This window comes from Momordica charantia (genome assembly GCF_013281855.1).
Source record: "Momordica charantia cultivar OHB3-1 chromosome 1 unlocalized genomic scaffold, Mcharantia_2.0 BLBB01000001.1, whole genome shotgun sequence".
Taxonomy (NCBI): Eukaryota; Viridiplantae; Streptophyta; class Magnoliopsida; order Cucurbitales; family Cucurbitaceae; genus Momordica; species Momordica charantia.
The window spans coordinates 8,244,954-8,261,560 of NW_028275157.1; the positions used below are offsets into that span (position 1 = coordinate 8,244,954).

At 33.6% G+C, this 16,607-nt stretch overlaps 1 protein-coding gene across 1 annotated transcript; it reads left to right on the top strand.

Annotated features, from left to right (window-relative positions):
* The first annotated feature begins 310 nt into the window (after positions 1-310).
* LOC111017840 (auxilin-related protein 2) lies at positions 311-11,862 on the top strand. The gene is made up of 8 exons (XM_022293716.2): positions 311-1,156; positions 6,870-8,586; positions 8,672-8,807; positions 8,916-9,013; positions 9,206-9,271; positions 9,353-9,442; positions 9,904-10,080; positions 11,353-11,862. The coding sequence occupies exons 1-8, from the start codon at positions 507-509 to the stop codon at positions 11,389-11,391; spliced, it is 2,973 nt and encodes a 990-aa protein (XP_022149408.1). The 5' UTR covers positions 311-506; the 3' UTR covers positions 11,392-11,862.
* The last annotated feature ends 4,745 nt before the right edge of the window (positions 11,863-16,607 follow it).

Here is a 16,607-nt window from a genome sequence, read left to right on the forward strand (position 1 = left end):
ATGCATATGTCTTCGATATCTCTTTTTACTTTTTTCTTTTTTTCGTTTTGAAAAAAGAAAAAGTAAAACAGATACTTAATAGATATTGAGAAAATATGTATGAGATTTGAATTTTAATAAAATAATAGAAAAATATGAAAGCAAAATGTTAATTTCTCATTGGACCAGGCCATAATCGGGAGGACGGTGGTCATTGGCAAGTTTTTTCCAAAATTAATTGAGCTGGGGCGATTTTGATTATGATTATTCCCAAAAAAGATTATAATAGAAATGGGCTTAATACAAATTTCTGTGATTCTACCGTCCATTTTCTCTATATCCCCACCGTATGTCCCCTGCGCTTCATCGCAGGAGGTCTCTCTCTCCCCTCTGAATTCAGATCTCTTCACCCCCGTTCTCTCTCTGCTTCAGCGATCGCTGCTTCCCTCCCAATTTTCAGTTTTCTCCTCCCCTGAATCGCTGTTCTTCATCGATTTCACTCAGATAATTGTGTTAATCGCATCGCCATGAACGATTTCGAGGGTCTTCTAGCTAACAATTATGGATTAAAGCCCCAAGGTAAAGCCGCCCCCATGGCTGCATCCAAGGGCAGTTCCAATCTCAACCCCACCAGCTCCCCAAACTTCGATCTTGGATCTCGGAGTTCCTTCCGATCGACTAAGCCCTCCAATTCCTATACTGGGTCTCTCGCCGATGACCACGATTCGCTTAATCGATCCACGAGTGCTCATGACAACCGCGAATTTGGTGGTTTCGATGATCTCCTCGGTGGGTCGGCTAGATTCTCCAGAAAATCGGGGGAGACTCGTGGAGGCGATTCAGATGTCAATTTTGACTCTCTGTTTCAAGGGTCTGGTAATTCGGGTCAACCGGCCTCGAGCTTGCCGGTTTACGATAAACCTGTGTATGATGATGATATCTTTGATGGCATTCCGGGTTTGAAAAGCTCGTCTAAAGTTCAGTATGACGATGTGTTTTCATCGATGTCTTCGCCGCCAAAAGCAGATTCAGCATTCGATGATCTTCTTGGGAGCTTCAGTAAATCGGATGCCACGAAGAGTACGGGTGGGAGAGGAACGCAGAGTAAAGATAAAGACATTTCTGCTTTTGATGATTTGATACCTGGGTTTAGAGGCAGAAGCCCCCCTGGTGACAGGTATAACATGGTGATGGTGTGCAATTTGTAAACGGGATTCTGTAGTCTAATTAAGCTTCATAATTGCGTTTGAATAAATTTGGATGTGGAAAATTTACTTTCATCATTACCATTTAACTTTTTCATGTTAAAAATTGTAATTTGTTATGTTTTATGAACAATTCGGTTGGAAAATCGGTCGAACTTTTTTTTTGTCCTTCACTCCCAGCACTAATTACACTAATGTCTCATTACAGTAAATCATCGTATTGGGCACTTATGTTTTGAGTTGTAGTCATAGCACTTTAAAATGAATGAGTGCTTAAGGTCTCCACTATTTTTTTTTTTTTACGTTGGTTAAGCCTGGTTGAAGCTTAGTTTTACTTCTGTTTGTTTTAGGAAGCTGACATTTTAATTCAAACGTTTGTCTCTTCCTGATTTCTTTTGTTAGCTGACTCTAGGTTAGCATGGCTTTATGGGGTTGCTTTGTCATGAATACATGGAGTTCTTTGGAAGAGTATGCCAAATGCTTCTCAGTCAATCCTACTGAGTACTATCACTAAATTTCAGTTTGCCTTTGTTAGAAAATAGCACATTTCAACTCAGCTTTGGTCGCTGTGGCCAATGAAGTATTCAATGAAATAAAGTATTCCATTGTTTAGGCTTGGGTTTTGAAATTTGATTTTGAGAAAGACTTTCACTTGATTGAATGGGACTTTTTCACGGTAAATAGTTGGAATGAATTTCTTAGAGGATTAATATCACAAAACTCTTGGTCTTTATTAATGGTAAACCTTGAGGTAGAATCCTTTCTTCCGAAGATCTTAGGTAAGGAGATTCCATATCCCTTTTCCTCATTGTCAAAGGACAACGGACTTCACTCTGACTTTCTCGAATCTTAGAAATTTGCAGCAACATTATGAAATTGAATCATTTGCAATGTATGGTTGAGACCATTATTTTTGGGGTCTTTGCCGACATGGAACTGGATTATATTATGGGGTCTAAAGTCTTTTGAGCTTGTGGTGGGAATGAAATTAATATACAAAAGAACCTTCTTGTCGACATTAATATACACAACCAAGAAGTCTCTAGGCAAGTTGAGACACTTGGTCGTTTGGTTGGTCCTTGGCCTCTAGGCTATTATCCACTTTACAGGTTTGCTGTTGGAAAGTAATCCCAAGAAGTCCCTTATAATTGATAGGGTCTCTAAAAGGTTAGACAAATGAAAAGATGCTATCTTTCCCAAGGGAGGAATATTTACCCTCGTGAAGTTTTGATCCGTCAAGTTTTCCTATCTAATATTTGTTCTTGTTCAAACTTCCAAGCCAGGTTTCTAACCTCCTTGAAAGGAAAATAAGATTGATTGGTTCCACTTTCACTCTTCTTTCTCTACCAAAAAAATCTGGTAACTAATAAGTGTGGCAGCATTTATAATAGCAAAACAGGGGTGGTACCAGACATAAATGTCTAAAATGAGGAGGAAGTTTGCTCTCCTTTCTTTTGATGGGAACAAATGCAGTGTTGGCTGATGTAGTCACCCTTCTACCCATGAATTAGCGACCCTCTCTTTCAGATAATCAAATTCAATATTGGGAGATGCTCTCAAATCAATTAAGGTACTTGGGGTTGTGTATTATGTCCATTCCTATGACGAGATCAACTAAGAAAATTAGTGGATAGAAAAAGAATTTGGTATACGATGCAGAGAATTAAAATATCTTATTACCTCTATCAACTATGATCAAGATATTGGGTCATCATTTAAAATTGAGATTTTCCCTTGTGAAGATTCTTTTTTGAAATGTTATAAGCCTTGGGGATAGAAAAAAGAGAAATTTGATGTGGGGTTCTATTAGACATATTGATTTGGATATTCATTGTTGTTAGGCGGGCTTCTGAAAACTCTTCTAGAGGAAATGTCACTCGTAACATGAGACATTTCAAAAAGCTCATTGGGAATCTCTCTTTGGAGGATGTTTGCCTTCAAATGTTGTTGCTATTGGGGCAATTTTAGGGAATGACCAGTTTTGAAGGATGTTTGCTTTTCAAACTCAAAATTTTGAAGCAAGATTTGACGAGACAGAATATGGAGACATTTGGAAATTAAGATTTTATTATAAAAAGCTTCAATTTCAAACCCCATTAAAGATCTTGACTACAGAAAAGTGGTAGATCCCATATGCAATCAATTATACCCTTAGAAGATAGCCAATGATCTTCGAAATGTAAAATTTGTTGGCTTAAAGAGGGTTGAGAAAGCTCCTATGTCTTTCATAAAATTGCCAATAGTAGCATTCATTGATGAGTTGGTCAATGATTGGGTGTGAGCTTGTTATACTGAGAGCCCAATTAAGAGAGACAGTGAACCTTTTTGAAGCTCTCTATACTCGATGAGAGGAATGTTGTTTCATCTTTAATGGCATCCATTGGGACCCAATAGGTGAAATAGATAGCAGATGACTTATTAGGCCTTTCGACAACTTGGAGATTAAGAACAGAATTAAAAGTTTCAGAAGTGACAAAGCTCCTGGCCTTGGCTTGATGACAAATTTAAGAAGTGTTTGAAGATTGCCCAATTAGAATTTATACAAGTGTTCTAGGGTCTTTTTTTTTTTTGAAGATGGAACGAATAATGCTTGCCTCGTAGAATTTTATTTGCCATATCTACAGGAAGATTGAAGCAACCATTATGGGAGAATCAGCCTATTAATTTAGTGAATGGTATTTCCAAAATTTTGAGCAAATTTTTGGCCGATAGAATTACGAAGTTCTCCCTCATATAATTATAGGTCACCAATTTGGTTTTATCAACAACATGCAAATTATAAATTTAGCCCTTATTGCTATCAGAGTTGTGACTGGATTTATCCATTCCAAGAAAATAGCTTGGACGTCGAAGATAGATTTGGGAAAAGGCTGCGACCTTGCTATTACAATTTTCTTCTTCCAATCATGGAAAAAAGAGGTTTAATGATAAATGGATACAATGGATCCATGCTTATATCTATAATACAATCTTTTCAATGTTGTAAAGGAAAACCTAGGGGTAAATTTTGTCTTTTTGGAGCTTGAGGAATAGGGACCCCCTCTTCCTTTTGTTATCGATATCTTAAGCAGATTTCTGAGTTGTGGTCTTGGTCTAATGTCCTTGGCCTTGAAGTTCATGGTAGGAAAATCATATCGAATCATTTACCATTTTTAGATGACACTCTTATCGTTGGGGCTTATAAAAAGAACTATACTGACAACATTTTGTAAATCTTGAGGATTTGAATGGGCTTCAAGTTGAGGATCAATGTGAAAAATTTACTCTCGCTGGGATCAGTATGGGAGGAATTTCCATGGATGGTGGCTGCCACTTGGTCAACTGGAAGATTAGTTGTCGCAAGATCAGGGGAAGTATAGGCAGATCTGAGGAAAGAAAGAAGTTCCTAGTTGCTTGGCTGAAGTGGACCTTCTTTTAAAGGAGACCTTTTTTTTTTGGTAGCCGATGGAGTGGGAAAGTCCTGTGAGAAACTTTGACAGCAGGAAACTTTACCTTGGGAGAGACCATGGTCCATAGTGCCTTGACGTCGGATAATAATGGTTGTTACACTGAGCTGACATCCTTCTTCTCTTGTCTGATCCAAGGAGATCTTGTTCTTCCAGCCTTTTTTTTGTAATTACCTTTAGAGTCATAAGGTCCCTAAGAAATGTGAAGTTTTCCTATGATCATCATAAAATTCAAAGCAGGATCCCTCTAGCTCTCTCAATCCAAATTAGTGTTGCCTTTGTTAGAACACTTAGGGAAACTCTAAAGATGGTGGTGGGTCTACAGTCCAAGTTATGGGATTTTTTGAACTTGTAGTGGGGTTTTCCTTCACACCCTGAAGACTTGGTAATTCAAGGCTTGACTGGACATAGGTTTAAAAATAATGAGAAGGTTCTGTAGGTGAACGCCTTCTTGTAATTGTTGTTCGGAGAATAACAAGAGAATTATCCAAGAAGAGAAGAAAATTAAAGTTACTAATCGTTAAGAAGATGGTAGCCTTGGGGTGGAGGATTTCAAAAGAGAACTGTGAAGAAATTCTTTAGGGCACTCAGCTATTACTATTTATGGAGAGTATACCAATGGATGATGGTTCAGTAATCGTTATTGCAATATTACGGCATCCTGTCCATGGAGTTTTGCGATCAAATGCAGGAAAAGATGTGAGGACTCTGTCAATTGCAATGCAGAAAGAATGTTTTTGGAACCACAACTTGGCATGTGACAATTCTCTTAAAATTTTGTTCCCTGGAAATTTGCTACTCCAATAAGAAACAGGCTTTGGTAAATGATTGTTGGATTGCGGGCACTTATTTATGGAGGATCCTTTTCATCTGACCTCTGTATGACAGAGAAATTGTTGAGGTTTCCAACTTTCTTTGAATTCTAAATTGCCAAAACGATATTGGGTAGGATGATATGATTACTTAGAAGTTAGGTAGTAGTGGTTGCTTCTGTATTTCGCCACTTCACCATGGGTATGGCCCTTCTCCATAAAATTTTGTCTAAAGTCATTTGGGGTAAGGGAATACCAAAAGGAGATATTTTTCTTGTGGAGCTTAGCCTCTGGAAGGTATTAACATCGATAAGAACTTTAAAGGAGAGTCCTACTTTGCTGTTGAGAGGAAGAAACTCAAAATTGCTAGTTTGTCCATTGCCACTTGACCTGTATAATCATATTGGCTCTTGTTTGGCACAATATTTCTTGGTTTGCTTTTTATTGTAATTTTGCGTGGTGCAATCTTTGGTTGGGTTGGCAACTCTTTCAAGCTCGAAGAAGAGGTGCTTTGGAATCGTGAGAAGGAAACCATAGAACTTTCCATGGTAAACCCAAAAAACGAGGAAGTTTGGGATATCATAATTTTTGAGGTCGTCTTGGAGCTTTTTGCATAAATATTTTTGTAACTGGCTCTTTTTTTTTTCCTCCCCTTAAAAGGCAATTGAAAGAACCTTTATTTAACCCCCTTGAGTTCGGGTTGATTTTTCATCACCCTTTTGCCTTAAGTTGTATATAAAAGACTCTTGTGTCCTTAAAAGCATCTTCGCCTGTTTAAGAGAAAACACCTTTTTCAAGATGCCAAGACCTGAAATCTTGATATCTAGCTGTGCTAGTCAGTTACTTGGAAGTTTTATATCAATTTTACCTATGTTAAAATAGTTTCTGTTTATTCTCATATCTTACTATGGAAAAAGTATTTTGGAGTACACTATAATTAACAAACAAATTCATTTCTATGTGCTCAAAATAGTCAAGTCTTGTACTTCATATAATTCTGGTATTTTGTTGGCCTAAAAATTTTGAATCTGTTTTTCCTTTTTTTTTGGTAAAATATTTAAGTATTTGACATCAAATTCAAATGGGAGTTTGCTAGAATCTAAGTCTTTATTGTTCCATACATTTTTCAAATACGTTGTCTCCACAGTCTCATGGCAATTTTTCCCAGTTTGTTTCGTTATTGTGTTTTATTAATGGCATATTTCACCTCAAATTAGCTCCACCAATCCCTTCCTAACTTTGCTTTTCTTTACTATAAGACATAAGAAGAGTCTGCCAACAATTTAGTAGTAGATTCTTAATGTTTCATAGGAACAATCAGTTAATAAATTTTGGATTGGGTGATTTTGCTTTCTTTTTATGGATGCTGTTCTGTCTGATAATGGAAAATGGAATGATGCTTATGCTTCCTATAATGTTACTTTCAGGTCAACCTCAGGAGCCAGCTGGTCATCAGAGCCAACTTCAGTTAAGTCATCCTCCACGCCAATGGAAAACCCATTTGGGGTGTCAAGGCAGCACACCGACCCACGTGAAGAAGTTAGCGACATTGGTAATTCAAAAAGCCCAAAATTTGATGGTTACCCTTCCGATGCAAATAATAGAGCTTTTGATGATATGGACCCATTTGCTAGCCTTGGCAAATCCATCCCTGCATTTTCATCAGAAGGGAATAACAGAGGCAAGGCTAGAAGTCCTCCTAGGGTAGACGGAAGTGCTGCTCGGTCTCAGAATTCTAACAGTAAAGAAACTATTGAGAAATCATCAGGAAGAATTTCTGGACAGCCTTTGAAGAAGGATGTGTCTGGTAAGAATGATAGACAATTTGATCAGCCCGTGTTTGACATGCCTACAGTTTCATCTAATTCTAATAAATTTGTTCCTCAATCAACATCTCCTCCTACTTCGAATGATGCAAATGTGATGGGGGATACTCCTAGATTTGAAGATGATCTTGAATCTGATGAAGTATGGCTCACTGTATCAGAGATTCCTCTTTTTACACAACCCACTGTTGCTCCACCCCCTTCAAGACCGCCACCTCCTATACCACAGCAGGTTCCAAAGGAAGGAATGGGTCCATATGGCTCTCGAAGTTCAAAGATGAATGCCAATGACTTCTCTTCATTTCCCAATTCTACACATCATTCTCAGGTTCCTAAATCTGCCTCTGCTCCAATGAGAGATCAAGTAGTATCTTCAGTGGATGAACTCGAGGAATTTGCCATGGGAAGGAACCAAAGTAATAATGCCGATGAACAAGTAAACGGTCATTCTAACGAAGAATTGGAGATGAACTCTGCTGCGGCAGCCATGAAAGAGGCAATGGATAGAGCTGAGGCGAAGTTTAAGCATGCCAAGGAAGTGAGGGAGAGGGAGAGTACAAAAACTTCTAGAAGTAAAGAAGCTGTATATTGGGATAGAGATGAGAAAGCCATGCGAAATGAGAGAGTTGAAGATGAGGAGAGCATGGATCGTGAACGGTTCCAAAGGGAAAGGGAAGAGAAGGAGAGGGAGAAGGAAAAAAGGAGAGTCGAGAAAGAGAGGGAAAGAGCAAGGGAGCTTGAGAAGGAAAGAGAGGAGAAAGAGAAAGAACAAAGGAGATTAGAGAAGGAAAGGGAGAGAGCCAGGGAGATCGAGATGGAAAGGATAAAAGTCAGACAGGCTGTTGAAAGGGCCACGAGGGAAGCACGTGAGAGGGCAGCAAATGAAGCTCGCTTAAAGGCTGAAAGGGTCGCTGTTGAAAAGGTAAATGCAGAGGCTCGAGAACGTGCTGAAAGGGCTGCAGTTCAGAGAGCTCAAGCTGAAGCCCGTGAAAGGGCTGCAGTAGAGGCCCGGGAAAGAGCGGAAAGGGCTGCAGCAGAGGCACGAGAAAAAGCGGAAAAGGCAGCTGCAGAAGCAAAAGAGAGAGAAGCACGAGAGAGAGCTTCTGCTGCAAGGGCAGAAGCTGAAGCCCGAAGTAGGGCAGAACGAGCTGCCGTTGAAAGAGCTGCTGCAGAGGCTCGAGAAAGGGCTGCTGCAGAGGCTCGAGAGAGGGCTGCTGCTGCAGCCAGGGCAAACCTACAGAAGAACGAAAATGACCTTGAATCATTTTTCAGCATGGGTAGAGCCAGTAGTGCACCTAGGCCTAGGGCCAACCCTATGGTGAGGACTTGAGTTTGTAAATCTTCTAAGTTGGTCCCTTTGCTTCCTTTTTAATATCTGGTTTCTTACTGAGTGCTTTTTTCAGGAGAACTTCTTTGATGCCCAATCACCCAAGAGACCAGAGCCTGAGACAACCAGGCCATCTTCTGCAACTTCGTCAAGTATGAGGAAAGCATCTTCAACCACTAATATTGTTGATGATCTTTCATCTATTTTTGGAGGTACTTTTGCCATGTGAACATTCAACAAAGTCTCAGTACTACGTATATCTCAATAGAAGTTGACCCTTCTGTCACAGTTGTTGATTTTAACTCTTTGTTTTGGCAAAGGTCCTCCATCTTCTGGAGAATTTCAGGAAGTTGATGGGGAAACTGAGGAAAGACGACGAGCCAGGTTGGAACGCCACCAGAGGGTCCAAACACGAGCGGTATGCTTGTGTGTTCTCTATTTAAATATGCATTGACAAACATATTGGCATGGATAAAAGAGAAAAAACTTTAATCTGTTATACTATGTTTTACAGTCTGCGTGGACTTATGCTGGATTATAATCTATTTGGACATACATAGAATGTGCTCTACTTTAATGAATCTTATCAAATTTGTGCGTTTTGTTTCAGGCTAAAGCTCTGGCTGAGAAAAATGAGCGAGATCTTCAAATGCAGAGGGAACAAGCTGAGAGACATGTGAATGCTCCTTTAAAAATAAGATACAAGTATTTCTTTAATTCTTTAGACTCCTCCTAAATACTAATAATATGCTTGCAGCGAATTGCTGAAACACTGGATGTTGAGATCAAGCGTTGGGCTGCAGGAAAGGAGGGCAATTTACGTGCTCTTTTATCAACATTACAATATGTACGTTCTTCGGCTGCATGTTAGTTATGCTTTATTGCATTATCTGAAATCAATATAGTTCCTGAGAGCATATAGCCTTCACTTTCTTTATATCATGCAAACGATATGTTAACTTAATCATTTTTCAATTCAGCTATAATAATTTAAAGATAATTTGAACCGAGTTCATTCAAACAGGTTGAACTAATTTGAATCTACTTTATCCTATTAATACCTTATAATCCAACCCAAACCATTGAGTTGCTCAATTTTTTAAATAACCCATATTAAAAAATTTAGTGAAACTTGTGGATTTATTAGTTGAAGAATCTTGCAAGCATTTCATTCAGAATAACAGTTGAAATTGCATCATAAGAAGCTAGGTCTCAGTTTTAAGAGTTCTTTGTTGGCATTGCCTAAGAATACTGTACTCGTTGACTAGTGTGGTTTACCTTTTTCGTTTACTGTTGAATGATGATTAGGTGCTCTGGCCCGAATGTGGATGGCAGCCAGTTTCTTTGACTGAGATGGTTGTTCCAAATGCAGTCAAGAAAATATATAGAAAAGCAACACTGTGCATTCACCCTGATAAGGTGCAGCAAAAAGGTGCCACTCTTCAGCAAAAGTATGTTGCTGAGAAGGTGTTTGACATTCTAAAGGTACTTCCACGCAATATATATTTTGGTAGTGATAAGAAAAGCTATACTCTGGTCAAATTTTGAAATACTGCTGCAATAGTTGTTATTTCATAATGTTTCGGGTTAGTTATGGATGTTACACGAGCACTTCAATAGAAGTCGATTTTATAGTACTAGGTTATTCTAGAGGTACCACTTAAATGATTTAGGGGGTCTTGAAATTCCTTTCCTTGTTTTCACATTTTAAATAAAAATATTTTAGTACTTAGTTATATTTCTACCTCGGTACATATTCTCCTTTTTGTTTATAAATGTGACAATTTTAGAAGTCCTTTTCTATACTATAACTATTGCATTGCGGATAATGGAAGTTTTGAATTGTATTGCTGCCCTATAAATATTTGGACTAGTAGTAGTCTAGTAGTAGACATACTGCTGGGGGTTTCAAGTCAATAAATGCTTTTTCGATTTGTTTTGAAAGTGGTTCTCGAAAAAAAATCTCTTATCATCTTCTTTTCTTTGCATCCTATGTAACATAAAATGCTGTGATAATAAAAGATTCTTACTAAGTTAAAAAAATCTCTTATCATCTTCTTTTCTTTGCATCCTATGTAACATAAAATGCTGTGATAATAAAAGATTCTTACTAAGTTAAAAAAATCTCTTATCATCTTCTTTTCTTTGCATCCTATGTAACATAAAATGCTGTGATAATAAAAGATTCTTACTAAGTTATTTTCTTTTGAAAAATTTGAATTAGAATCAAAACGAAGTACGCTTTTCAATAAACTTAAAAGTTTGTCAAGTATGAGTTTGTGTAATTTGTATTCAGAATATATAAAGTATGAGTTTTTTTTTTTTTTTCTTCATCCTCTTGAGAGTTTGTTTCCTTGAACGTTTGTATTATCTTTTCGTTATTTCAATGATAAGTTGTATCTTTGTTAGAAAAAAGAACAAAAAAAAAAGAATTGAGGTATAGAAATTTAAATTTGTGCAACCTTGATTTGGTTTGGTTTGTGAGTTTTATGATTTAAAAATATTACTATTTCATGATGGATTTCATAAGCCTGAATTTTCTTACCATCTTTTTTTCACAGCCACAGCCAGATGCTGGTGCAGAAAATTTTAAGTAAACACATAAAAACAGAAAAATTATAAAAATATTGTTGCAATCGAGTTTTCGATGTTTTAGACGAAAAACAATTAGCTGCTTTCTCATAGCTTCTTAGGTTAATGTTCATTCTTCTCAGTTACCTTTTCGGGTTTTCTTATCACAATGCGCTCGATTAACAGGAAGCTTGGAACAAGTTTAATTCAGAGGAACTTTTCTAAATTCACTTGATGATTTTTTTCTGAGAGGGAAGGGGAGAATGAATATCTAGTTCAGTTCAGAGGAAAGCTTTGCATCACGGTGGAGCTCTTCTGATTTCATCTTGGCATATGCAACCGATAAGCCGTGGCTTCCCGAGTTTGGACGACAAGATGAATTCGGAATGGTAATATGATCTAATTGTTTCTTATTCTTTTTTCTTTGCTGATCCTTTTTGTTTTTGTTTATCCTGTAAAATTGATGATGTTCCTCCCCGTTGGTGTTTTGCTCCAAGTCCCCAAGTGATGGGGAAGAGTTAGATATAAGCAGAAATATGATGAAGCTGTGTGCTTTTTTTTCTTTATCTATATTCGTTTCTTCACCAATTCTTGCTTGTGATATGTACAATTTGGGTGAATATGTAGAAGAAGTTGTATTCATAACCACACATTAAGTTCTTTGCCATTTATATAAGATGAGAAATTTCAATGCAATTTTTTTTCTTTTTCTTGTACTGTCTTCAATGCATTTGTTCCAAGTTCCGAGTATATGGAAGCAGTGAAAGTACGACGTTGTCGATAAAGATCAAAACATTGGTCGATATGTTGTTATATCTGTTAATATATCCATAAATTGGAGAGTTCAGTATCGATATTATATAAATATTCATGACATTAAAAATATATCAGTCACCGGTTATAATATAAATGTTCAGAATAAGATCTGTAACTTATTTAAAGACGGAAAAGAACTTGAATAATTTTTATCATTTTTTATTTATTTGTAGGGATTTGTCCTTAAAATTAAGATCTCCACATCATTATAGACATGGATATTTCAATCCTTGGTTTTTGGACAATCTTCACTTGATATGGACCGAAATTGATTAATGAATTATTTTTGGACGTTATGATGACTGGATGGAAAATCTTCGATGACTAATGGTCTCTTTGATAATTATTTTGAAAATTGAAAATACATATTAGAGGGAGAAGATTCTATGTAGAGTAGAGATGAAGATAGTGTGGGTGCAAATGAGAATGCTTTCATCGTGAAAATTTTTAATCCTCGTCTCTACCTCGTTCTTCCATCCGAGAGATGTTCTCGAGAAAAATTATCAACTTATTATTGTTTTTAATTATTTTTAGAATTTAAAAATAAAAAGTGCAATAAATATATATTAATTATTTAAAAAATGGAATCAGGGACATATTTTCGATTTAATGTAAGACATGAAAATACAAGTTTAGAAATATGTAAATAAACTTTTGGGAACAATTTTAGAGAGATAAATAAAAAGATTTAGAAAAAAAATCAGTGAAAGAAAAGTTAAAAGACAAAAACAGAAATTTTGGAGGAAAAAAAAATAAAGTCTAGAGGAAAAGATATGTTAAAGAAAAACAAAAGAAATTAGAAAGAAAGAGAAAAATTAAAGTGGAAAAAAATTTAAACATAAAAACAAGATTCGAAATATATTTTTTAGAGAAAAGAAAGTTACAGTGAGAGAAATTGAACGAGAAAAGAAGATATAATTTTCAAAAGAAAAAATAAATTAGGAAGACAAAGAAAAGTTATAAAAGACGAAATTTTAGAGAAAAAAAAGTTTGGAAAAATATTGAACTTTTAGAGAGAGAAATGAAATTGATCTATCATAAAAAAAATAATAAAGAAAAGTACAAAGAGATTTTTGGATATAGAGAGATAAATAATAATAAATATTCAAAATATGAAAATTTAGAGAGAGAAATAAATTTTGTAGAGAGAGAAAAAAAATTTAGAGTGACAAAGAAATTTTTTAGATATAAATATGAGAATGAAAAAAAAAACTTGAGTACCAGAAGAAAAAATCAGATTTTAAAAAACAGAGATCTCTATTTGAAAACTACGGGCCGTTTGATAACCCTTTGGTTTTTGGTTTTTAGTTTTTTTTTTTTTTTAAATAGAGTTGTTTGATTACCAATTCGGTCGCAACGTCATCGCGACGCGGAGCGGCTGACGTCGAAAACGGTACCACATTTTGTCAAAAATTATCCTATTATGTTATTTAGTCCAAAAAAAAGAAATGTTTTTATTTTATTTTAAATGTCCCATATTATATTAATTTACATTTTGTTATAAGATATGAATTAATAGGTATGAGTGGCACGAAGACCATTAGAAAAATTTTGACAAATAAAAACATAATTTTAATTTTAGGGAAAATTAAGACTTGAACTTGCGACATGTGTGTTGACACTGAAACATCACACCAATGTGCAACCACTTGACCTATGCTCTTTTTTAAAATACATATTTTGTATTTTTGAATTTTGTTTAAAAAAAAAGAAAAAAAAACTCTAAATGAAATCTTTTATTTAAAATAATTATTTAGTAAAAATAACGATAAAATGAAGCATTCAAAGATTCGAACTTGGGTCATGAACATTAAAAAACAAACATCTTACCACTATGCCAACATCTTAAGATGTAAACATTAGATTCTTTTACACAAACAAAATTTTTATTTTATTTTTTTAAACTAAAAAAATACGAATTTTGTTAAATTAAAACAACAAAAAAAGATATCTTTTTTTTATTTATTTCGAAATTAACAAAATTATTTAAAAGAAAAAAAAATTTATTTAAAAACAAAGTCAAATTTAGTTTAACAAAACTTATTTGCTAAAAAAACTGTTTTTTTGTTAAGATTTTTTCAAAACCATAACCACCAAACCATTAAAAGAATTTTAAACGAGATTTTATTCTAAAAATACTCTGTTTTTATCTCCTCATTTAAAATCTAAAAAATAAAACAAAGGTAACACAAAAAATATAAACCGTGTAAAAAAAATATCATTTTAAATAAAATGAATCCAAATTTTTTTAAACAAGATTTATTTTATAAAACTCACGTATTTTAACCAAAATTTTCAAGTAAAATATTTTATTAAAATAAAATAAAGTGATTATTTATTTCATTTAAAAAAAACTCTTCCTTTATTAGAAAAAGAAAACCTTTTATTTTAAAACAAATTTTAAAATATCAAAATCCTTATTTTATTTTCAAAAACTCATTTAAAATTAATTTAGAAGATTTTTTTTATCTTTAAAAAAAATTTCTTACTAAAAGCATTTTCTTTTAAAAAAGTAAAAAAAAAAACTTTTTCTTAAAAGAAAAACATTTTTTAAAAAAATCTTTGGATAGAAACAAAAGAATCTGTTTCAAATCAAAAGCATGATTTTCAAAGCCAATTTTCCCTTATTAAAAAAAAAAAAACTTTCCAACGTATTTGATACTTACGTAAAACGCACCACCGGGAAGGAGATCGTCGGAGTGCTAGCGAGCTTGGAAGAAGGTTGTTGATGCTGTCGTTCGTGCCATTCCCTTGCGTCGTCGGAGGTCGTGGGTATGAAGGAGAAAAGTGGTGATGGTGGGATAAGAGAAATGGAGAGAAGAAGATACGGTGATCAGTCCCCAACTCTCCCCTATGCACTGTCCCTTAAATACATAAAAAAATAACGGTAAAAGAAGAAGAGTCAAAACAAAGAGAGAAAAAATGAGGGAGAAGAAGAAGGGGCGAGGACATGTACCTTGGGTTTGACGAGGGAAAGGAGGAAATAAAAACTAATTTTAACAAATCAGTTTTAGTGAAAACAAAATCCCTTTTAATTAAAACAAAATGTTTTTGAAATAGAATTATCTACTTAAAAACAAATCAATTTTTATTTTAATAATAAACAAAATCTATTAAAACAAAATCTAAACAAAACCGTTTTTTATTTTCTTATTAATAAAATCAAAATTTAACATTTTTTTTAGTTTAAGTTAATTTAAACTTTATGTTAAAACTAATAATAAAGTAAAATGATGTTATTTTTAATTAAAATCAAACTTTTTTAAATAATAATAATAACAAAAAAATAAAATAAGCCAGACCAAATACGGTGTCTACAAATTTAATTTTTCGTTTTTTGTTTTTTAAAAACTATTTTGAAATTCTATGTAAATTAAAAAAAAAAGTTATCAAAAACGTATTTTTGTTCTTCAAAATATGATTTTTTTCTTCTAATACTTAATTTTTTTTCTTTATCGTATTCATCTCTAAAAAAATTATTTCTCGTTCTAAAATTTGTTTATTTCTAAATTTTTCTCTACAAAATTTAATTTTCTCTCTCCAAAATTTTCATATTTTGAATATTTATTATTATTCTCTCTCACTCCAAATTTTTCTGTATTTTTTTTATTGTTTTCTTATTCATTTCTCCTCCAAAAAATTTAATATTTTTTCTAACTTTTTTCTCTCTAAAATTTCTTTTATAACTTTTCTCTCTTTTTATAATCTCTTTTTTCCTCTTAAAATTATATCTTATTTTCTCGTTCAATGTTCAATTTTCTTTCACTGTAACTTTTATTTATCTATGTATTTATTTATTTTTTCTAAAAATTATATTTTGAATCTTGTTTTTATCTTTAAATTTGTTTCCATTATAATTTTTCTCGTACTTACTAATTTCCTTTTTTTTCTTTAGCATAACTTTTCCTCCTGACTTTACTTTTTGTTCTCTAAAATTTTTCTCTTTTTGACTTTAACTTTTATTTCACTAATTTTGTTTCTAAATCTTTTTATTTATCTCTCTAAAATATAGGAAATGCATATCCTGACCCTATCGCCGATTCCATTTTTTAAATAATTAATATATATTTATTACACTTTTTTATACTTAAAATTTAATAAAAAACAATTATAAAACTGATAATTTTTCTCGAGAACATCTCTTGAACCGAAGAATGAGGTGGAGATATGGATTAAAAATTTTCACGAGCACGAGAATGAGAGAACATCCTCACTCTCACCAACACCATTGCATCTCTATTTTACATACAATTTTCTCTCTCTAATATGTATTTTCAATTTTCTAACTTTTTAAAAACATAAAACTAAAAAATGGTTATCAAATATGTTTGGTTTTATTTTTTTAAAAACAAAAAACAAAAATGGTTATGAAACATATTTTTGTTTTTTAAAAAATAAAAATGGTTATGAAACATATTTTTGTTTTTTTTAAAAATAAAAATGGTTCTCAAACATATTATTGTTTTTTAAAAACAATAAATCAAAAACAATAAAAACAAAAAACAGAAATGGTTATCAAACGAGTCCTAATTTTTTTTTTTTGAAATTTATATAGAATTTCAAAATGATTTTTGAAAAATAGAAAAAATTGGTTATCAAAGAATCCTATTTTTAAAAACTAAAAA

Coding starts and splice junctions, on each gene's coding strand:
- LOC111017840 (XM_022293716.2), top strand. CDS start 507: ATGAACGATTTCGAGGGTCTTCTAGCTAACAATTATGGATTAAAGCCC. Junction 1,157..6,869: donor AGAAGCCCCCCTGGTGACAG/GTATAACATGGT, acceptor TGTTACTTTCAG/GTCAACCTCAGGAGCCAGCT. Junction 9,443..9,903: donor TTTTATCAACATTACAATAT/GTACGTTCTTCG, acceptor AATGATGATTAG/GTGCTCTGGCCCGAATGTGG.